Source organism: Strix aluco, chromosome 27, assembly GCF_031877795.1.
Source record: "Strix aluco isolate bStrAlu1 chromosome 27, bStrAlu1.hap1, whole genome shotgun sequence".
NCBI lineage: Eukaryota > Metazoa > Chordata > Aves > Strigiformes > Strigidae > Strix > Strix aluco.
The window spans coordinates 796,602-817,586 of NC_133957.1; the positions used below are offsets into that span (position 1 = coordinate 796,602).

The 20,985-nt window shown below is 72.0% G+C and overlaps 2 protein-coding genes across 2 annotated transcripts; one reads left to right on the plus strand and one right to left on the minus strand.

Moving 5' to 3' along the window:
• Window positions 1–175: 175 nt before the first annotated feature.
• CACNB3 (calcium voltage-gated channel auxiliary subunit beta 3) lies at window positions 176–5,422 on the minus strand. The gene is made up of 13 exons (XM_074807519.1): window positions 5,265–5,422; window positions 4,077–4,199; window positions 3,852–3,974; window positions 3,669–3,760; window positions 3,524–3,588; window positions 3,406–3,425; window positions 3,098–3,178; window positions 2,848–2,906; window positions 2,265–2,374; window positions 2,018–2,169; window positions 1,844–1,939; window positions 1,588–1,737; window positions 176–1,487 (listed from the first exon to the last, which is right to left on the minus strand). Exons 1-13 carry the CDS (start codon window positions 5,304–5,306, stop codon window positions 1,194–1,196), a joined length of 1,407 nt encoding a protein of 468 aa, XP_074663620.1. The 5' UTR covers window positions 5,307–5,422; the 3' UTR covers window positions 176–1,193.
• Window positions 5,423–9,307: 3,885 nt separating this feature from the next.
• Window positions 9,308–20,862, plus strand: ADCY6 (adenylate cyclase 6). The gene is given in 27 exon segments (XM_074807601.1): window positions 9,308–9,472; window positions 10,206–10,371; window positions 10,373–10,503; window positions 10,505–10,884; window positions 10,887–10,949; window positions 10,952–11,040; window positions 12,593–12,646; window positions 12,648–12,743; window positions 12,832–12,953; window positions 13,066–13,177; window positions 13,273–13,400; window positions 13,506–13,691; window positions 13,792–13,933; window positions 14,016–14,144; window positions 14,650–14,675; window positions 14,779–14,926; window positions 15,204–15,301; window positions 15,386–15,473; window positions 15,564–15,680; window positions 15,763–15,921; window positions 16,445–16,620; window positions 16,731–16,757; window positions 17,438–17,567; window positions 17,666–17,929; window positions 18,751–18,955; window positions 19,759–19,883; window positions 19,971–20,862. Coding segments are annotated over 26 exon segments (3,489 nt in total). The 5' UTR covers window positions 9,308–9,472; window position 10,206; the 3' UTR covers window positions 20,100–20,862.
• The last annotated feature ends 123 nt before the right edge of the window (window positions 20,863–20,985 follow it).

A 20,985-nucleotide genomic window follows, 5' to 3' on the forward strand; every position in this document is an offset into this window, starting at 1 on the left:
TGCGGTGCCGGACGGCGCCTCCTCGTTCCTGCCGCGCCGCCAGCCCCTGGGTGCCATCTCCCAGAGGGGCTGGAGAGCCTTGTTGGTGCTCAGCACCCAGCAGCACTGGGCCCTTTCCCCTCCCCCAACGTGGTCCCCTGTCCCCCCACCCCCAGAGACAACAGACACCGGCAGCTCCGAGCACTCTTGTGTTTCTGAAACCGGTTACAGGAAATCGGTGCTTTCTACAAAAAAAATTATAACAAATCTGTAGCCCCCAACCCGCCAGCTCGGGCCGGCTCCCTGCGAAGGCCCCGGGGAGTGTTGGGGGGGGGTCAGCGCAGTGCCAGGACCCCCCCCCCACCCGCGCCAAGGGCGGTGGGCGCCGTATTTACAGGACTGTGCAGTGACGTGCGCGGGGAGGGGGGGTGGCGGCGGGCATGGGGCAGCGAGTGCAGGCGTGGAGCAGCCCCCCCCCCACCCCCCCACTTCCCTGTGCGGGGTCTGGCTGCCCCCCTCTAGGCTGCCCCCCTCTGTCCCCCATCCCTTGCGGGGGGGGACACACGGGACAGGGAGGGTGGGGGGGAAGCGGTTTGGCTGCGGTGGCCGGGGTGGGGGGAAATCGGTGCGGAGCAAAGCGACTGGTGTGGCCCCCTCCTCCCGGGGGTCCCATGCAGGGGCAGGGGAGGGGGCAAGCCAAGCCCCGGGGGGGGAGGAGCGGGCACCTTCCCCTCTTCCTCAGGATGGGGGACGCTGCTAAAACTGTCCCCCCCCCCCATTACCTGGCCCACAGGTCTTTTTTTTAGGGGGGGAGGCACCTTCTGCTTATGGCAGCTGCCCTGCGGGGAATGAGGCAGCCGGCGATGCGTGGGCTGGGTGGGGAAACTGAGGCAGGGAGAAGGCGTGTGGCTGTCCCCAGGTCCCCGAGAGCCGGCGGGGGGGGGGGGCGGGGGGTGTTCCCAGGACATCCTGCCCCCCCCCCCCCCGCCGCCCCCAACACCCTGTGCTTATGGCTGAAGACGTGCCCGGGGTCCCGGGCGCGAGGAAGCTGCCGGTGCGGAGGAGATTCCCCGAGAGAGGGAGATTGTCTGAGCACCCCCAGCGCGGGGCTGGGGCGAGGCGGGGAGCGCCCGGGGTTGGTGGGGGGATGTGGGGGGGAGTGGGGGGCCGGTTCCCAGCCGTGCCCCCCCCCCTCCCATCCCCTCCCACCCCCCCTAATAGCTGTCCTTGGCCCAGGGCCGGCTGCGCTGCCAGTTCCTGTCGTGGTTGCGCTCGGGCGGGCGCTCGGGCGCGCCGGGGCCCTGCAACCCGCTGTTGTGGTGCCGGTGGGGTTGGTAGAGGTCGGGGTAAGGGTCCGCATACTCCTCCTCTTCCTCCAAATGCCGGGAGCTGCGCTGGGACGCGGCCCCCCAGGGTTGGGGCGAGGTCTCCCCCGCCTCGTCCGACGGCATCAGGCTGTCGTGTTCCAGCGGCGAGTGCTCCCCCCGCTCCCCCAGCAGCTGCTGGCTCTGCGGGCAGGGACGGGGTCGTGTCTCTGCGTCTGTGTCCCCCGACCCCCCTCCGCGACTCCTGCCCGTGGGGAGCAGGGAGGGGGGGTTCTGGGGGTACCTGCAGGCCCGGGAGGCCGGTGGGCGAGGGCACGGCGTGGGGGGCGTGCGGCGGGTGGTGCGTGGCTCGCCAATACACCTCCAGGTACTCGGCCAAGTGCTCGCAGGCGTCCTCCAGCTGGTTCTCGTCCAGGATCACATCGAAAAGCTCCTGGGGGGAAGGCGCGACGGGTCAGGGGTGGTTTGGGGAACCCCCCCCCCCCACCACCATACTCTCCCTGGGCATCTCTGGGGTTGGGGGGGAGCTGTGGGCTCACCGGGGGACACTGCACCAGCTTGTCGGCCGCCATCATCTGCACGTTGAGGTGCTTCACCTGGGACTTGCCGCGGGACTTGATGAGCCGCTGCAGGACCTGGGGAGCGGGGAGAGGAGGGTGATGGCACCGCGGGGGGGCAGCCAGGTTCCCCCCCCCCCAGAGCTCACCCCTCACCTTGGGTGAGGACACCTTGACGTAGACAATGATGGGTGCTAGAGAGGTCTTGGCCAGCTGGGCCGGGTGGTTGATGGTGTCGGCGTCCAGCACCACCAGCTGCAGGGATTTGGCCAGCTCGAAGATGCGCTCGATCTCGCTCTGCACCTCGGCTTGGGAGGGGGGGACACATGTCAGGCTGGGCTGGCCCTTTGTGTGTGTGTGGGGGGTGTCCCTGCACCCCGAGGGGGTGAGCCCGGCCCCTCACCGATGCTGGAGCGGGTGGTGGAGCGCTCCAGGATGGCCTGTTTGCCCAGGTTGTTGAGGATGGAGCGTTTGGCCAGGGAGAGGTCAGCCGTGATGTGGGTGATGGAGATCCTGGGGGGGGGCAGAGGGACAGCAGTGGGGACCTGGGCACCCCTCCCTGCCCCGGAGGTTATGGGGACCTGGGTACCCCCCCCCCGGGGGGCTGTAGGGACCTGGGTACCACCCCCGGAGGTTATGGGGACCTGGGTACCCCCCCCCCGGGGGGCTGTAGGGACCTGGGTACCACCCCCGGAGGTTATGGGGACCTGGGTACCCCCCCCGGAGGTTATGGGAACCTGGGTACCCCACCCAGGGGCTGTGGGGACCTGGGTACCCCCCCCTGGAGGTTATGGGGACCTGGGTACCCCCTCCCTGGGGGCTGTAGGGACCTGGGTACCCCCCCCATGAGGTTATGGGGACCTGGGTACCCCCTCCCTGGGGGCTGTAGGGACCTGGGTACCCCATCCAGGGGCTGTGGGGACCTGGGTACCCCGCCAGAGGCCATGAGGAAGGGTCCTAGGGGTGGGGTGGGGGGAGAATCTCACCTGCCATCGAATCTGTGCTTGAGGAAGTCGAAGAGCGCTTTCTGCATCATGTCGGTGACCTGCCGGCGGGGCCCGGTGAGCCCCCGGTGAGGCGGCGGCAGATGGCACCGGCAGGGAGGTGGCAGCCGCCCGGCGCCCTGCCAGCACCCTCGGCCCCGCCATCTGCCCGGCACCGGCACGGGAGGGGACAAGGGGCGTAGGCCACCACCCTGGGGGCACAGCAGGGCCCCCCCCACACCCCCCCCCGTACCTCGTATCCTTTCAGCGAGGGCCCCACCAGCACCACGGGCCGCATGGAGGGGACCACGTCGTAGGGTGGGATGTGCTGTGTCTGCGGGGGGGGGGGACACACACGGGGACACGTCAGCGCCCTGTGCTCCCACTCCCAGGGAGAAAGCGGTCAACGAGCCTATTCCGGGGAATCCTGGAGCCCCCCCCAGAGCCCATAACTGGGGGCAGAGGAGGGGGTGTCTGCCCCCCCCAGCTCCACCCCAGAAGCGGCTGCGCTCGGCCCTGCCTGCAGCCCCCTCCCCATCTCCCCCTGCCCCGGGGACTCACCTGCTTCTGCTTCTGCTTGGCTTGGGGAGAGGAGAGAAGAGACAGAGGTTGGTGACAGCAAAGGGGGGACCCCCCCCCGGACACACCCCCCCCCCAATCTCCCTGGACCTGCCCTTACCTAAGGAGGGGGGAGGTGATCGCCGGTTCCCGCTGTCGCCGAGGCCCGAGGCGTTGCCAGCTCTCCTGGGGGAGGAGAGGGGTGAGCAAGTGTTGGGGGGCCCGGGGGGGGGGGCCCGGAGAGTGGGGGGGTGTTTCCGGTCCACCTCATGGCTTCCAGGCGCTGGGGGCTGGGGATGAAGGCGATGTCCCCCCCCTCCTTCACTAGGCGCCCAATCCACCAGTCATTGCTGTATTTCTGGGGGAGGGCAGAGGTGAGGCTGGGGGGGGGTCCCTTGCCCTGACCGCCCCCACCCCCACCCCCCCAGCACCTCAGCACCCCAACTCACCTCCTTGATGTGCAGGAAATCTTTGGCTTCGAAGTTGATGGCGGCTCCCTGGACCGGGCACTCCTCGTCCAGCGCCCCGCAGTAGCTGACATTGGTGCGCACGGCGAAGGCGACCGGCTTGTGCTGGGGATTGGGGGGGTGTCAGCACCCCCAGGACCTTCCAGCGCCCCCCCCGGTGCCACGTCGTGGGTGTCCCCGTCCCCCCGCTGCCCTGCTCCCTGGTACCTTGGCCCTCTCGAGCTGCTGCTGGGCCTGGCTCTCCACCTCGCGCCGGGCACCCTCACGGTCCTCGTCCAGGGACACGTCGGAGTCCAGGGACGGGCGGCTGGTGTAGGAGTCCGCCGAGCCCTGGGGGGGGGACAGGGCTGAGTGCTGGGGGGGGCTGCGGGGACCCCCACAAAGAGGGACACCCCACCCCCCGAGAGGACCCTGCTGACCCCCAGCCCCTTCTGGCTTTCAGGGCTCCACGGTGACATCAAGCCAGCACCCTGGGGTGCAGCACCCCGTGTCCTGGGGGGAGACCCCCCAGCTCCGGGGAGGGGGCAGGAGTCCCCGCCCCCCCAGGGATGAGGCCCTACTGCAGCCTCCCCCCACCCTGGGGTGCCCGGCGGGTGCTCGGCGTAGCCCCCCCCCGGCTCCCCCCACCCCGCCGGTAATTACCCGTCGCCTGCTGCGCCCGGAACAGGCGCAGAAGCTGCGGTGAAATATTTATAGGTCCCTGGATGTGGCTGAGCCCCCCCCCGGCCCCCCCCCCCCCCGAGGCCCCCGGGCCCTGCCAGGCTGAGCTCAGCACCGTTGCCCAGCCCCGGCCACCCCCCCCCGCCCCGGCACACGGGGCCCCCCACCCTGTACATCCCACCTTGCTCACACCAGGGGGGGGGCCCTGGGCCCCCCACGACTCCAACGCAGACAATATGGTTTCCAGCGCGGCCCCCCCCAACATGGCCTCCCCAGCACGGGCCCCCCCCCAGCATCGTCACCGCCCCCCCCCGAGCATCTTTTCCCCCTCACCAGCATCCCCAGCACGGCCCCCCCAGTACAGCATCTCCAACGCCCCCCCCCCTCAACACGACCCCCGTCCCCATCCAGCCCCCGGCCGGAGCCTCGGCCCCCGCGGGGTCCCCGGCCATGGGGGTGTCCCCCTCCCCCACCCCCTTCCCGGTCCCGGCGGCACCTGCCGGGGCGGGGGGGGGGAGACGATCGGCGGCGGCGGCGAGGAACAAAGGGCCGGGGGGCGGCACAGCCCCCCCCCGCCCCGCACCGGGCACGAACCCCCGCACCGGCACGGCCACCCCACCCGCCCCGGGCACGGCCCCCGGTGCGCAATCACCGCCCCCCCCGGGCGCAGCTCCCCCCCCCCCTCGACCGCGGCCCCCCAGGCACACCCCCCCCCCCCGGTACCGGGGCCGGTACCTCGTTGAGCAGGAAGGTAGCGCTGGAGTCAGAAAACGACATAGACGGGCGAGCCGAGCCGAGCCGCCCGCGCCCCCCCCGCCCGGCTCCGGTACCGGCACCGGCTCCGGTTCCGGCTGCGGCTCGGGCTCCGGCTGGCCCTGCCCGCTTCGCCGCGCCGCCGCCACCGCCCCTCCCCGCCCCTCCCCGCCCCCGCCTCCCGCCGCCCCCCGGGGCGCACGGAGCCGCCCCCGCCGGCTCAGCTGGGGGGTGCGGGGGGATCGGGGGGTCGCGGTTCCCCCTTCCGGGGTTGGAGGGGGGCTCCGGCCCGTCTCCGGTGCGACCCGCTGGCAGCGGGGATCCCGCGCGGACCCGGTGTGCGGCCCCGGGACGGGGCCCCGGGGCAGCTCCCGGGGGAGAGGCGGGGGGGGGGAGGGAGTAGTTCGCAAAGAAAGCGGCTCCCGGCGAGGGGGGGGTCCCGGGGCGGCGGCGGAGGGGCTGTGCTACCCCCCGCAGCCCACGGCCGGGGGTCCCGGGGCGGCGGCGGGGGGTCCCCGTGGGTACCTCCATGCTCCGGTGCGGCGGCCCCCGTCCTGCCCCGAGCCGGTAGCAGCCCCGTCTGCAGGGCGAGCCCTGCGGCGGGGGCCGGAGCCGCTCCCGCCCCCCCGCCGCGCCCCCCCCGCCCCCGAGGAGGGGGGCAGCGACGGGCCCCGGGGGACCGGCCCGGCCCGCCCCGTTACCGCGCAGCGGGACGGGCACCGGCGGGGACCGGCTCGGGTCCGGCCCGGGGGCAGCGGGGCAGCGCTCGGCGGGGAGGGGGCTCCGGGCACGCGGGGATCGGCCTCGGCCACCGGCACCGAGCACCGGGTACCGGGCACCGGCCCGGTACCGGGCGGCGCGGCGGGGCCGGGCCGGGCCCTCTCCGAGGTGCTGAAGGGGCCGCGCCGGGTGCGGGGCCGGGGCGGGGGGTCCCCGGGGGTACCGGGGGGTACCGGGGAGGCAGGTGCTACTCTGGGAGTGAAACGGGATGCTCGGGCCCGCTCTGCGCCCCCCGGGGCCGCCCCTACCGGAACCCCCCGCCCTCCCCGGAGCCGCCCCGGTACCCGCTTCCCCGCCGGCGGCGGCCGGGGGGGGCGGGGAGCGCCTCTCGGGCCGGGGGGAACCGGAGCAGGCGGGGGGGGGAGCGGCGGGGGGTGGGTGGGGGGCGTTGTCCCCCCACCCCGGTCAGCGCGGGGAGGCGGGCCGGTGCCGGTTGATGGACCGGGCGGGGCGGCACAGCGGACACCCCCCCCCCGCCCCGTTCCCCCTCGGCTGCCTCAGTTTCCCCGGGGTCTCCCGCCGCCCCCCCCCGCCCCCCCCCGCGCCGCAGTGCCGGTGCCCGGCGGCCGGCCCGGCCTGACGCAGCACTCGCTATTTTAGCCTCGGGGAGCGGCTGTTGCGATGCCACCGGCGCCGGTGCCGGCGCCCAGCCCCGGTCCCGGGGGAGCGGCGGGGCGGGGGCGGCCTCCCGGTTTCCCCCGGTGCTGGGGGGGGGGGGGGCGGGCGGGTTGGGCCGGGAGAGCTCGGTCGCTGTCTCCCGGTCGTGCCTTAATGCGGAGCCGCAGCGACACCGCCCCCGGGAGCGAGCCGCGGCGGGGGGGCTGGCGGGGCTGCCCCGCCCCGGTGCCGGTGCCGGTGCCGGTACCGGCCCGCTCACCTGCCTGCGGAGGATGCTGGAGGTGGTGTCGGACGAGGTGCTGCCGTCCGAGCGCTTGAAGCGGCTCTTGCGCTTCGGAGCCTCCGGGGGCTCTGCGGGGGGAGCGGCGGGGGCGGCCGGTGAGCACCGGGCGGCACCGGGCGGCGCGGCCCCCGCCGCTGCTCTGCCACCGGCGGCCCCCCGGGCAGAACCGAACCGGGCCGCACCGGGCCCGCCGTTGGCCGGGAGGGCTCCGGTGCGCTCACCTGGAAGGAGCCGGGAGCGGCGGGCTGCGCCGGGGCGGACATTCCCGGCGGAACCCCCCACCGGAGCCCCCGGGATCCGGCGGGGCCGCCCCGCACCGGACCGCGGCTCTCCTCCGCGGGAAGGGCCGCGCCGCCGCCGCTGCCGCGCTCCGCATCACACGGGGCCGCCGGGGCGTCCCGGCCGTCCCCGGCCCCCGCCTGCCCGCCCCCGCGCCCATCCCCGTGGCGTCCGGCCCGCGCCCCCCGCAGCCGGGCAGCCACCGGGGGGGGGGGGGGGGGGAACCGGGAGATACCCCTCCCCGCAACCCGCCGTCCTGCGGGGACCGTCCGGGCGGCACCGGGAAAGGGGAGTCCCGGGGCCGCCGCCCGCATCCCACCGGCACGGCTCCCGCAGATGCCCCGGGGGTATCTCCCCCCCCCGGGGGGTAACTGCCGCCATATACCCCCGCGTGGGCAGGCGGGGCCGCGGGGGGGGGTGAGGTGGCCACAGCCCGCTCGCCCCGCTCGCCCCACGCCCCGTGTCCCCTCCGTGCCCACGGGGGGCGGCCGGATCCGGCGCGGTGCTGCAGCATCAGCGCCCCGGCCGACCGGAGCGATGGGCGGGGGCTGCGGCGGCCCCGGGGGAGGGCGGCGGGGAGGGCAGGATCGGGCCCGGGGACCCCCAGTGTGTCCAGGATCCGTCCCAGGGCCCCCAGCAGGGTCAGGATCGGGCCCAAGGACCCCCAGTGTGTCCAGGATCCGTCCCAGGGCCCCCAGCAGGGTCAGGATCGGGCCCAGGGACCCCCAGTATGTCCAGGATCCATCCCAGGACCCCCAGCAGGGTCAGGATCGGGCCCAGGGACCCCCACCGGGGCCAGGACCCATCCCGGGGATCCCCGTCCCGGGGCAGGATGCGGCCCCGGGGGCAGCGCCTCAGCGTCCATCCCCGCGGCGGCGGGTACCGGCTCCCGGTCAGGGTGTGCTGGGACCCCCCCGGGGGGTTCCCGGAGGTGTCCCCGGCCCGTGACCGGGCTGCGGTGCCCCCCCCCCCACCTCTCCCGCCCCGCGCGGCGGGACTTCCGCGTGGGGGCCGGGGACACGGGCCCGCGGCGGCTCCTAATTAATGATTAATCTGCGCTCCCCGGGGCCCGGCGCTGCTGCGGGGGGGGCCGCGGGGGCCCAGAGCTGCTGCGGGGGGGGACGACAGGGGTTGTCAGGGCATGACCCACGCACACTCGTGGGGTACGGGCGTGGGGGGGCCCAGAGGGGGACCCCAGTGAGGGGGTGCCTGCGCCCCCTGTGGGTATGGGGTGCTGATGGGGGGGTGGGCGTGCAAAAAAGGGGGGGAGGTGCAATGGGGGGGGTGCACGCGCCTGTGTGTGTGTGCACGGGTGGGTGGGTGTGCAAAGGGGGGTGTGTGTGTGCAAGGGGGGTGTGTGTGTGCAGGGGGGGGTGTGTGTGTGCAGGGGGGGTGTGTGTGTGCAAGGGGGGGGTGTGTGCAAGGGGAGGGGTGCGTGTGCAAAACGCGTGTGCGTGCGTGTGCCAGGGCTGCCCGGGTGGGGGGTGTGCAGGCGTGTGTTGTGTGTGAATTGGGGGGGCGGGGGGGTGTGTGTGTGTGTTACGTGTGTCACGCCCAGGGATGTCTGTGTGCGCGTGCAACGGGGCTGCACACGTGTGCAAGGGGGGGCCCGTGCGCGTGTGCAAGGGGGTGTGTAGGTCTGTGGGCAGGGGGGGTGGGTGTGTGCAAGGGGGGGGGCACTGGGAGGGGGGGGTGTGCAGGGGGGTGTGTACGTGTGGGGGTGCGAGGGGCACACTCGAAGGGGGGGATGCGTGTGTGTGTGTGCGCGGGGGGGTCCCGGCTGCGCGTGTCCCCGTTGTCCCCGCCATGTCGGTGCAGCGCGGCGGTGCGTGTGTGTGTGTGTGTGTGTGTGTGTGCGCGCAGCCCCGGGGGTGCCGGTCCGCCCGCGCGCGCACACCGCCGCCCCCGCGCGCCGCCCGCGCCTCCCCCGCCGCACCGGGGCCGCACCGGGGCCGCACCGGGCCGCCTCCACCGCCGCTGCCCCCTTTAAGGCCGCCGGCCGGGAGCACCCGGGAAGCGGATCCGGGCGGGGGGGGGGGGTGGGGGGGCGGGCACCGGCCGGGGCTGGGCCGGGACCGGGGCTGCGGCCGGGACCGGGGCCGCCACCGGGGGCCCGCCTGGGCGCAGGATGAGGCGGCGGGGGTGCAGCGCGGCCGCCGTGTAGAAGCGGGTGGCGGCGGCGGGCCGTACCGGGGCGCGGGGCCCCGCGGCGGCGGCGCCGGAGGCGGAGGTGAGCGGGGCCGACCGGGCGTACCGGGGGGAAAGGGGGGGGGAGATCCGGGGCGGCGGCGGCGATCGGGACCGGGCGCTGCGCGGGGAACGGGGAGGGGGGGGTGACACTGGGCTGGGCCCCGGGGCGGCGGGAGCGGGGCGGCCCCCGGGGGCTGCCCGGGGCGGCGGCGGGAGGGCGCTGGCGGGGCCGGGGTGACCGGGCCGGGCTCGGCGGGGCTCCCCGCGGGCCGTGCCCCGAGCAGGCAGGCGCACAGGCAGAGAGGCGGCCGCCGGGGCCGGCCCTTTCCCGGGTGGCCGTTCCCCAGCGCCGTTCGCCCGGGGCTGGGACCGGCTGCCACGTCCCGGCTGGTTCCCGGTGCCCCGGGGGCCGCGGTGCCCGGTCCAGCCCGTTGGCCGCCGTTCAAGACAAACAGGGCCGGGACACCGGGGCCGGTTCCAGCTTTGCCGCAGGTCGCTGCGCCGGGGCAGGACGGGATCGGGGCGGCCTCGGCAGGGCCAAGCACTGGGACACCGGGACACGGGGACACCGGCCCCGGCCATTCCCGCAGGGGCCATGGTGGGAGAACCGGGGCTGGGGGTCTGCGTCCCCCACGGTGGGTGGGACACCGGGGCCCCTGCGGGGTGGGAACACGCCGCCTCGACACCCCCGTGAGCACCGGGTGTCCCCCCGTCGGGGTGTCGGTGTGGGGGGGGGGTGGGACGGAGCGCTGACCCCCTCCCGGCGCCCGCAGCATGTCGTGGTTCAGCGGCATCCTGGTGCCCAAGGTGGACGAGCGGAAGACGGCATGGGGGGAGCGCAACGGCAAGAAGGGCCCCCGCGCCCGCGCCGCCCTCTGCGGCCCCCGCTACATGAGCTGCCTGCAGGACCCTGAGATGGAGCGGGGTGGGGGGCCCCCCCCGGGGGCTACGCTGCACCTGGCAGGAGGACCACTACGGCAAGAAGGGGCCCACGGGCGACCTGGGGCTCAAATCGGTGGACCTGGGCTTGGAGGGATGGCGAAGCCAAAGGGCCGAAGGGGGCCGGGGGCCACGGGGGGCGGCCGTCGGCCGGCGAGTGCTGGCGGCGCCTGCTCCAGGTTTTCCGCTCCAAACGTTTCCAGTCGGCCAAACTGGAGCGGCTTTACCAGCGCTACTTCTTCCAGATGAACCAGAGCAGCCTGACGGTGCTGATGGGGGTGCTGGTGCTGGTCTGCGGGGTGATGCTGCTCTTCCACTGCCTGCCCGGCACCCCGCACGTGCCGGCAGCCGCCGTCTTGGCCAGCGCCACGGCCCTGTTCTTGCTTTTGATGGTGCTGTGCAGCCGCAGCGCCTTCCCCCAGGACTACATGTGGGTGGTGAGCTACGTGGTGTTGGGGCTACTGGCCGGGGTGCAGGCGCTGGGGACGGTGGCCGTGGCGCCCCGCAGCGCGGCCGAGGCGTCTGGTGGAGCGTCTTCTTCATCTACATCACCTACACGCTGCTGCCGGTGCGGATGCGGGCGCCGTGCTGGCCGGCGTCCTCCTCTCCGCCCTGCACCTCGCCATCGCCTGGCACCGCAACGCCGACGACCCCTTCCTCTGGAAGCAGGTAGGGTGGGGGGGGACACACGCGCCCTCCCACCAAATCCCACCCCAGGGTGGGTCTTGCAGCACAGAGGGGTGTGTGTCCCCCCCCCCCCCCCGGCCCAACCCCACCGGCAGCTCCCTGAGTCCCTCTCTGCAAAATTGGGCTTTTGTGCGCTTGATGTTACTGCCCGTGGAAGATTCTGGAGGCGGGAGGGGCCCCTCGGCTGCTTGGGGGTGGGTGGAGGGGGGTCCCTGGGGGGTGGGGGGTCCCGTGCCAGGGTCCCGTGGGTGCTGCCTGCGGTGTGGCTGCTGCCCGCATGGGGGGGGGGGGGGGTGAGGGGCCCCTCGTCCCCTGCGCACAGACCCGCCATTGTGGCTGCGCTGGTGGGGGGGGGGTGCACCCACAAAGCCCCCGTTGTGGGGCCAGCGGAAACCCCCGAGGGGGGATGCAGGGCCAGGGCACCAGCGCAGGGGGGGTGGCTGCCACCCAGGGGGGCTGGGACCCTGCAGTGTCCCCTGTCCTGCCCCCCCCACCCCGGGGTGGTGGGTGCCCCCAGTGGCGTGCTGCATGCACAGGGGGGCTCGGGGGGGGTCCCCTTGTCCCCAGGGCTGTGTGTTCCCAGCCCCCAGCACCGCCTCGCTGTGCCCCCCCCCCCCCCCTCCTTGTGCGGGGTCACCCTTGCCCTGCCTGGCCGGGGCCACGTGCTGTCCCCATGGGCGCAGGGACGAGGAACGCGATGCCCGGGGTGGGGGGCTGAGGCCAGCGGGGCTCAGGGGGGGGACAGGAAGGAAAGGGGTGAATTCCCGCAGGGTGGGAGCGGTGTGGCCGTGGCCCCGCCCGGGGGGATGCGATGGGGACGGCGGGTGGGTGCGAGGCCCCCGCTCCCAGCCCGCCCCAGCGCTATAAATAGCCCTGGCCCGCTCCCGGGGGACAGGGACGGGGAGGGGGGAAAACCGCAGCGCTCCCGCTGCAGCCATCTCCGCTTCCCGGCCCTCCCCCGGCTTCCTCCACTTCCCGAGGGCCTGCGGGCTTGGCCGTGTCCCCGGGTCCCCCCTGCCCCGGCTCCTCGGGTCCCCCCAGCCCTGGCTCCCCAGGTCCCCCCTGCCCCTCGTTTCCTCTACCACCACGTCCCTGTGTCCCCCTGCACTGGCTCCCCAGGTCCCCGTGTCCCCCCCACCCTGGCTCCCCCACGTCCTTGCGTCCCCCGTGTGCTGGTTTCCTGCAGCCCCAGGTGCCCCATGTCCCCCTGCTCTGGGTCCCCCGGTCCCCCATGTCCCTGCAGCGCCCCCGCCCCCGTTTCCCATCTCCCGAGGTGCCCCACATCCCCCCCTCCCCGTGTCCCCAGGTCCCTGCCTCCTCCCTGCGCTGGGTCCCTGCATCCCCACATCCCCCCACCTTGGTCCCCATATCTCCTTCCCCGTGTCCCCCCCACACCTTGCAGCCCCCCTACTCCTCTTGCCACCACCCGCCATACCAGCACCGGGCTTTTGGGGTGCAGAGGAGGGTGACAGGTCTCGCCGTGGGGCTGGGGGGGGGTCCCTGGGTGGCCGCGCTGAGCCCACCTTCCCCCCAGCTCAGCGCCAACGCCCTGATCTTCCTCTGCACCAACGTGGTGGGGGTCTGCACCCCACTACCCGGCCGAGGTGTCGCAGCGTCAGGCCTTCCAGGAGACCCGCGGCTACATCCAGGCGCGCCTGCACCTCCAGCGCGAGAACCGCCAGCAGGTGGGATGGGGTGGGGGGGTCCCGTGCCGGGCTGGGGGGGTCCGTCAGGTCCCCAGCCCCCCGTTAACGGGGTGGTGTTGGGGTGCAGGAGCGCCTGCTGCTCTCGGTGCTGCCCCAGCACGTGGCCATGGAGATGAAGGAGGACATCAACACCAAGAAGGAGGACATGATGTTCCACAAGATTTACATCCAGAAGCACGACAACGTCAGGTACCGCGGGGTGGCAGGGCGGAGGGGTTTTGGGAGGGGGGGGTGTCACCAGGGGAAGGGGGTCCGGGGCGGTGTGTGGTCCTTCCCCAGCCCACGCTCTTCCTCCCGGCAGCATCCTCTTCGCGGACATCGAGGGCTTCACCAGTCTGGCCTCGCAGTGCACGGCCCAGGAGCTGGTGATGACGCTCAACGAGCTCTTCGCTCGCTTCGACAAGCTGGCGGCGGTGAGCGGCGGGGCCGGGGTGGGGTTAACGGAGGGTCCCAGAGCCGTCCCCACCACCTGACCCCCCCGTTTTTCCCCCCACCCTCCCCAAAAAAGGAGAACCACTGCCTGCGCATCAAGATCCTCGGGGACTGCTACTACTGCGTGTCGGGGCTGCCGGAGGCGCGCGGGGACCACGCTCACTGCTGCGTGGAGATGGGGGTCGACATGATCGAGGCCATCTCGTGAGCGGGGGTCACGCCTGTCCCCAGGGTCGGGGTGGGGAGGGGGGGGGCCGGCGCGTCCCTGGGTGCCCTCGGGGTGACGCGGTGCCGGTTGCCGTCCCGCAGGCTGGTGCGCGAGGTGACGGGGGTGAACGTGAACATGCGCGTGGGCATCCACAGCGGGCGGGTGCACTGCGGCGTCCTGGGGCTGCGCAAGTGGCAGTTCGACCTGGGGCTGCGCAAGTGGCAGTTCGACGTCTGGTCCAACGACGTCACCCTCGCCAACCACATGGAAGCGGGTGGCAAAGCCGGGTGAGCCGGGACGGGGCGAAAGGCGGGATGGGATCGGGGTGGGGGGACGCGGGGCAAGGGGAGGGGGCTCAGCGCCGGCCTCCCCCCTCCCTGTCCCCAGGCGTATCCACATCACCTGGGCGACGCTGCAGTACCTGAACGGGGACTACGAGGTGGAGCCGGGCCACGGGGGCGAGCGCAACGCCTACCTCAAGGAGCACAACATCGAGACCTTCCTCATCGTCGGCTGCAGCCAGAAGCGCGTCAGTTGGGGAGCATTTGTGGGGGGGACGGGACGTGATTTTGGGGGAGGCTGCCCCCTCTCACGCCTCTGTTGCCCTGCAGAAGGAGGAGAAAGCCATCCTGGCCAAGCTGCAGCGGGCTCGGGCCAACTCGACGGAGGGGCTGGTGCCGCGCTGGGTGCCCGAGCGCTCCTTCTCCCGCACCAAGGACTCCAAGGCCTTCCGGCAGATGGTGAGTGGGCTCACGGGGGGGGCATCGGGCATGGGGGGGCCCCCACTGTGGTGGTATCAGCTGCTCACCGGCTTCCCCAGCCCTGCCCGCAGCCCGCGGCTGCTTCCTCCCGCCTGCCCCAGCCCACGGCCTTGGGGAACGCCCGGGTCTCCCCCCATCCCTCGGGGATCCCCCCCGGCCTTCAGCAGCCCATGGGGACCCCCAGGTAGACCCCCCCCATCCTCACCAGGCCTTGGAGATGCCCCCCTGTCCTTGGGGACCCTCGGGGTCCCCCATCCTCACTGGTGTCAGACATCTCCCTCCTCCCTTTGCAGACCCTTGGGGACCCCCCCCCCATCTGTGCCAGAGCCCTTGGGGACCCCCCCCCATCCTGGTTACCCCTGGGACTCTCTGTCCCCCATCCTCGGGGACCCTGGGGGATGCCCCATGTTCTTGTCACCTATGGGGGTCCCCCCCCATCCACGCTAGTGTCCCTGACACCCCCATCTCCCTTGTGTCTCCCCAGGGCATCGATGACTCCAGCAAGGACAAGTAAGTGTCCCCATGCTGGGGTACCCTTGGGGGGGTCACGGCCAGCCCCTCCCTGGGGCAGAGCCGGGGCCTGGGGGGGGCCCTGACCCACCGCTGCCCCCAGCCGTGGCGCCCAGGAGGCCCTCAACCCCGAGGACGAGGTGGACGAGTTCCTGAGCCGGGCCATCGACGCCCGCAGCATCGACCAGCTCCGCAAGGACCACGTCAAGAAGTTCCTGCTCACCTTCCAGACGCCCGAGCTGGAGAAGAAGGTGGGGGACCCTCCGGCCCAGCCCTGCGGTCCCCCCGTCCCCCAAAGTCCCTTCTGTCCCTTTGCACCCCTCATCCCACCTCCATCCCCTTGGGGTCCTCCCTGTGCTGGTTTCGTGGTACCCTCCACCGTCTCCATCCCAGCCGTGGGTCATCTCTGTCCCTTCTAATTTGGGGGGGCCCTCTCCATCCTCTCCCTCTCGTCCCTCGGGGTCCCCTCTGTCCCCCTCCGTCCCCCCGCTTCCGCCCGGCCCAGCTCGCCCCTCTCCCCCCCCGCAGTACTCCAAGAAGGTGGACGACCGCTTCGGTGGCTACGTGGCCTGCACCCTCCTTGTCTTCTGCTTCATCTGCTGCCTCCAGATCGTGGTGTTCCCCCAGTGAGTGCCGCAGCCCCCCGCAAACCCCGGCCCCCCCACGCCCCCCCCCCCCCCCCCGGCGCTCACAGCCGCCTCTCTCCTCAGCTCCCCACTGATGCTCGGTGTCTACGTCGGCATCTTCATCCTCCTCGCTGCCATCCTCTTCGTTTGCGCCATCTACTCCTGCGTCACCGTGAGTACAGGGCTGATGGGTGGGGGGGGGGGTGGGGGGGGCTCGGCCACGCATAACGGGGTTCTCTTTCTGTCCTTCCGCCCCCCCCAGCTCTTCCCCGCCGCCCTGCAGCGGCTCTCCCGGAACATCGTCCAGTCCCGCGTCCACAGCACCGTCATCGGGGTTTTCACCGTCCTCCTCGTCTTCGTCGCCGCCTTCGTCAACATGGTAGGGACGTGGGGGGGGGGGGGCGGGGTGCTGCAGGGGCTGTGGGGCACCGGCTCACCCCTCTTGCCCCCCCCCCCCCCAGTTTGCCTGCAGCCGGGTGGCCCTGCGGGACTGCGCCGCCCGCCAGCTCAACGTCACCCCTGAGGCCGTGGGTCCCTGCCAGCTCCGGGTCCTCAACTTCTCCCTGGGGACCCCCGCGGGCCCCTGCCACCGCGACGGGCTGGCCTGTGACTTCCCCGAGGTGAGCGGCCGCGGGGCACCCATGGGTGCAGGGCTCCCACGGCGACAGGGCCCTACGTGGGTGCCAACGTGGGTCCCTGCAGGTGTAAGGTCCCTCCGTGGGTGCTGGCGCGGGGTCCCTGAGGATGCAGGGTGCTGGCAGCGGGTCCCCATGGGTACAGTGTCCCCCAGGGTGCTGGAATGGGGTCCCCACAGTTTCAGGGTGCTGGCTTCAGTCCTTGTGGGCACTGGCACGGGGTCCCTGCAGGCACAGTGTCCCCAAGGGTGCTGGCACGGGGTCCCTGAGGCCACAGGGTGCTGGCACAGGGCCCCTGAGGGTACAGGGTGCTGGCACAGGGTCCCTGCAGATCCAGGGTGCTGGCACAGGTCCCTCCGGGTGCAAGGTCCTCCACGGGGAGCTGGCACAGAGCCCCTGAGGGTGCAGGGTGGTGGCAGGGTGTCCCCATGGGTGCAAGGTCCCCGTGGGTGTGGGCAGGGGTTTCCCAGGGGGGTGCCGGTGCCTCCCTGCTGCCCCTCTCCCGCAGTACTTCAGCTACAGCGTGGTGCTGAGCCTGCTGGCCTGCTCCGTCTTCCTGCACATCAGCAGCATCGGCAAGCTGCTGCTCATGGTGGCCATCGAGGCCACCTACCTGGTGCTGGTGGAGGGGCCCCAGGCCACCCTCTTTGACAACGCCGACCTGCTGGTGGTGGCCAACGCCCTGTGAGTGCCCAGTGTGTGTGTGTGTGTGTGTGTGTGTGTGTCCCCGGGGGTCCCCACCCTGCGAGTCGTGTCCCCACTGCACTAACCCCCCTCCTCTCCTCTCCCCCCAGCCCCTTCAATGTGACCCAGGGTGAATGGTGAGTGGGGGACTGGGACTGGTGGGGAACTGGGACCAGTGGGGAAAAGGGGAGTAGGGGCGGGTGCAGGTTTGGGGTCCCTGGGGTGGGTGAACCTCAGGGGATCCCTTGGGTGGGGGCAGGTTTGCGGTCCCTGGGGTGGGGGAATCTCAGGGGATCCCTTGGGCGGGGGCATCTTTGGGGTCCCTGAGGTGGGTGAACCTCAGGGGATCCCTTGGGTGGGGGCATCTTTGGGGTCTGGGTGCAGGTTTGGGGTCCCTGGGGTGGGGGAATCTCAGGGGATCCCTTGGGCGGGGGCATCTTTGGGGTCCCTGAGGTGGGTGAACCTCAGGGGATCCCTTGGGTGGGGGCATCTTTGGGGTCTGGGTGCAGGTTTGGGGTCCCTGGGGTGGGGGAATCTCAGGGGATCCCTTGGGCGGGGGCATCTTTGGGGTCCCTGGGGTGGGTGAATCTCAGGGGATCCCTTGGACAGGGGCATCTTTGGGGTCCCTGGGGTGGGTGAACCTCAGGGGATCCCTTGGGTGGGGGCATCTTTGGGGTCTGGGTGCAGGTTTGGGGTCCCTGGGGTGGGTGAACCTCAGGGGATCCCTCGGGTGGGGCAGCTTTGGGAATTGGGTGCAGCCTTGGGGTCCCAGTGGGGGGTCCCAGCCGCTGTCTGAGCGGGCGGGGGGTGCCCGCAGCCCGGCGGAGGGGAAGGTGGCCCTGCGGTACGTCACCCCCGTCGTCCTGGCCGTCTTCGCGCTGGCGCTGTACCTGCACGCGCAGCAGGTCGAGTCCACCGCCCGCCTCGACTTCCTCTGGAAGCTGCAGGTAGGACGGGGGGAAAGGGGAGGGGGGGGTCAGGAGAGGGGACCCCCCTCACCCCGCAGCCCAGCCCTGGGGTGACGCTGCGCCCCTGCGCCCCGCAGGCGACGGGCGAGAAGGAGGAGATGGAGGAGCTGCAGGCGTACAACCGGCGGCTGCTGCACAACATCCTGCCCAAGGACGTGGCGGCGCATTTTCTGGCGCGGGAGCGGCGCAACGACGAGCTCTACTACCAGTCGTGCGAGTGCGTGGCCGTCATGTTCGCCTCCATCAGCAACTTCTCCGAGTTCTACGTCGAGCTGGAGGCCAACAACGAGGGCGTCGAGTGCCTGCGGCTGCTCAACGAGATCATCGCCGACTTCGACGAGGTGCCGCGGGGCGAGGGGGGGGCGGGGATGGGGTGTGGGGGGCGGCTGGGCAGGGATGGGGGGCAAGAAGATGGGGGGCTGAGGAGGCTGTGGAGCAGCGTGTGTGGGGATGGGGTGCAGGGGTTGGGGTGCAGGGGTTGGGGTGCTGGAGATGGCGTGCAGGGGTTGGGGTGCAGGGGATGGGGTGCAGGAGATTGGGTGCAGGGGATGGGGTGCAGGGGATGGGCTGCTGGAGATGGGCTGCAGGGGTTGGGGTACAGAGGTTGGGGTGCTGGAGATGGCGTGCAGGGGTTGGGTTGCAGGGGATGGGGTGCTGGAGATGGGGTGCTGGAGATGGGGTGCAGGGGATGGGGTGCTGGAGATGGGGTGCAGGGGTTGGGGTGCAGGGGTTGGGGTGCTGGAGATGGGGTGCAGGGGTTGGGGTGCAGGGGTTGGGGTGCAGGGGTTGGGGTGCAGGGGATGGGGTGCTGGAGATGGGGTGCAGGGGATGGGGTGCAGGAGTTGGGGTACAGGGGATGGGGTGCACGGGGTGCTGGAGAGGCCACGGAGCTCTGTGCACGGGGAGCCTGTGGAATGGGGTGCAGGAGATGGGGTGCACAGGGCCCCAGAGAAGCTGTGGAGCAGGGGACGGGGTGCAGGGGACGGGGTGCTGGAGAAGCTGCAGAGCACCCTGTGCAGGGGACGGGGTACACGGGGCCCCGGAGAAGCTGTGCAGCAGCGTGCACGGGGCGCACAGGGACAGGGCACAGGAGATGGGGTACACGGGGCCCTGCAGAGCCGGGCTAGGGGTGACGCTGCCCCCCCCCCCCCGCCCCCCCCAGATCATCAGCGAGCAGAAGTACCGTCAGCTGGAGAAGATCAAGACCATCGGCAGCACCTACATGGCGGCCTCGGGCCTCAACGCCTCCACCTACGACCGCGAGGGCCGGAGCCACATCGCGGCGCTGGCCGACTACGCCATGCACCTCATGGAGCAGATGAAGTACATCAACGAGCACTCCTTCAACAACTTCCAGATGAAGATCGGTGAGCGCCCTTGCACGCCCCTTGCACGCCCCTCGCGCGCCCCTCGCGCGCCCCTTCGACACCCCTCGGCGCCCGCAGCGGCCCCCGCGCGTGCCCGGCGTCTGCCGGTTCTCACACGCCTCGTCCCTCTCGCACGCGCGGTGCCGGTGCTGCGGCCTCGCACGCGTGAGCTTTGCACGCCCGCTCGGCTTTGCACGTGTCGGCACAGGCAAAGCCGTGGGCGCCTCCTGGCCTTTTGCACGCGCGGCCTTCGCAGACCCCTTTGTGTACAAGCCCTTGGCCCTTGCACACCCCCTTGCACACACAAACCCTTGCACACGAAACCCTTGCACACCCCTTTGCACACCCAAACCCTTGCACACCCACACCTTTGCACATCCCCTTGCACACACAAGCCCTTGCACACCCCCCTTGCACACGAAACCCTTGCACACCCCTTTGCACACCCACACCTTTGCACATCCCCTTGCACACACAAGCCCTTGCACACCCCTTGTTTTTGCACACACAACCTTCACACCCCGCTTTGCACACGCTGATGTTGCACCCTCCTTCCCCTTTGCACCCCCCGGCCCTTGCACACCCCTTGTTTTTGCACACACGACCCTCACACCCCTTTGCACCCCCCTTCCCCTTTGCACACCCAAACCCTTACCCACCCCCTCCCCCTTGCCCCCCTTGCCCTTCGCGCCCCCCTTTTCCCCCCTCCCGTGCCCTTGCACACCCCCGTGCCCTCAGCACCGTGGTGGGGGGGGGGGGGGGGCCGTGACCTTCTGCCCACGTGTGTGTGTCCCCCCCCCCAGGCCTGAACATGGGCCCGGTGGTGGCGGGGGTCATCGGGGCGCGCAAGCCGCAGTACGACATTTGGGGCAACACCGTCAACGTCTCCAGCCGCATGGACAGCACCGGCGTCCCCGACCGCATCCAGGTCAGCCTGGGGTGGGGGGACAGGGCCCCCCCCCCCGAGCCCCTTTCACCCCCAGGTCCCCCTCACCCCCATCTCCCCCTCCCCCAGGTGACAACGGACCTGTACCAGGTGCTGGCGGCCAAGGGCTACGCGCTGGAGTGCCGGGGGCTGGTCAAGGTCAAGGGCAAGGGGGAGATGACGACCTATTTCCTCAATGCTGGCCCTGGAGGGAGTTAGGGGGGGGCCCTGTGGTTGTCCCCTGTCACCCCCCGCCCCCAAGGCTGGTGCCCCCCAGCCTGCGCCAAGGTCAGGCAAAAAAGGAAAAATCCCCAAATCCACATATTTAAAAAAAAAAAAAAAAAAAAAGAGAGGAAAAAGGGAGAAATGGACATAAGGGAGGTGGCGGGGGGGGGGATGCCCCCTGCTATGCTCCCCCCTCCCAGGGCAGTGTGTTGGGGGGGGCATTTCCCAGCCCCGCACCGGGGTGCTTGCAGAGGGGGGGGGAGTTGGGGTGCAGCCCCCCCCCCTTTGCTGAAATCCCCCATGTGCCAAAGAGGGGAGATGGGCCCTCCCCGAGGGAAAGGGCTGGGGGGGGGTTTGGGGGTGGGGGGGTCTCCCCAGCCCCCTCCATGTGCCAAATTGAAGTGCCGCCTGCCTGGGGGGGCGCAGGCAAAGCACCTTCGTGGCCCCCCCAAGACCCCCCTGGGGTCCCAGCCCTCCCCGGCCAGGGGGTCCTGCTCCTTCGGGAGGGGAGGGGGGGCTGCCGGTGGGGAGGGGGAGCAGCTCCCCCCCTTTTAAATGCAAAAAAAAAATAATGAAGTGACTTTTTTCTTTTTTTTTTCCTTTTTTTTTTTTTGAAGCAGTTTTGGGGCGGGGGGGGCTCAGCCCGGGGAAAGGGGGGGGGGGCGAGGGAGGCATCGGCCTGCCCCCACCCCCCCCGCAGCGCAGACCTGAGGTACTTTGTCCTTCGTGTGTACAGATAAATTATATATAAAACTCACTTTGGATACGAGCTGTGGCCTGGCGTGTGGGGCGGGGGGGGGGGGGGAATCCCCGGGGGGGGGGCGCCCAGGCAGGGCCCTGAGGCGGAACCGGCCTACGGGAACACCGCGGAAGTGGCGGG

What these genes read in the sequence shown, in the direction of transcription:
- CACNB3 (XM_074807519.1), bottom strand. Translation starts at nt 5,306, where the DNA reads ATGTCGTTTTCTGACTCCAGCGCTACCTTCCTGCTCAACGAG. An exon ending in CAGCGCCTGGAAGCCATGAG is followed by an intron (nt 3,589 to 3,668) that starts GTGGACCGGAAA and finishes CTCCTCCCCCAG; the next exon opens with GAGAGCTGGCAACGCCTCGG. An exon ending in CACCACCCGCTCCAGCATCG is followed by an intron (nt 2,170 to 2,264) that starts GTGAGGGGCCGG and finishes CCCCCTCCCAAG; the next exon opens with CCGAGGTGCAGAGCGAGATC.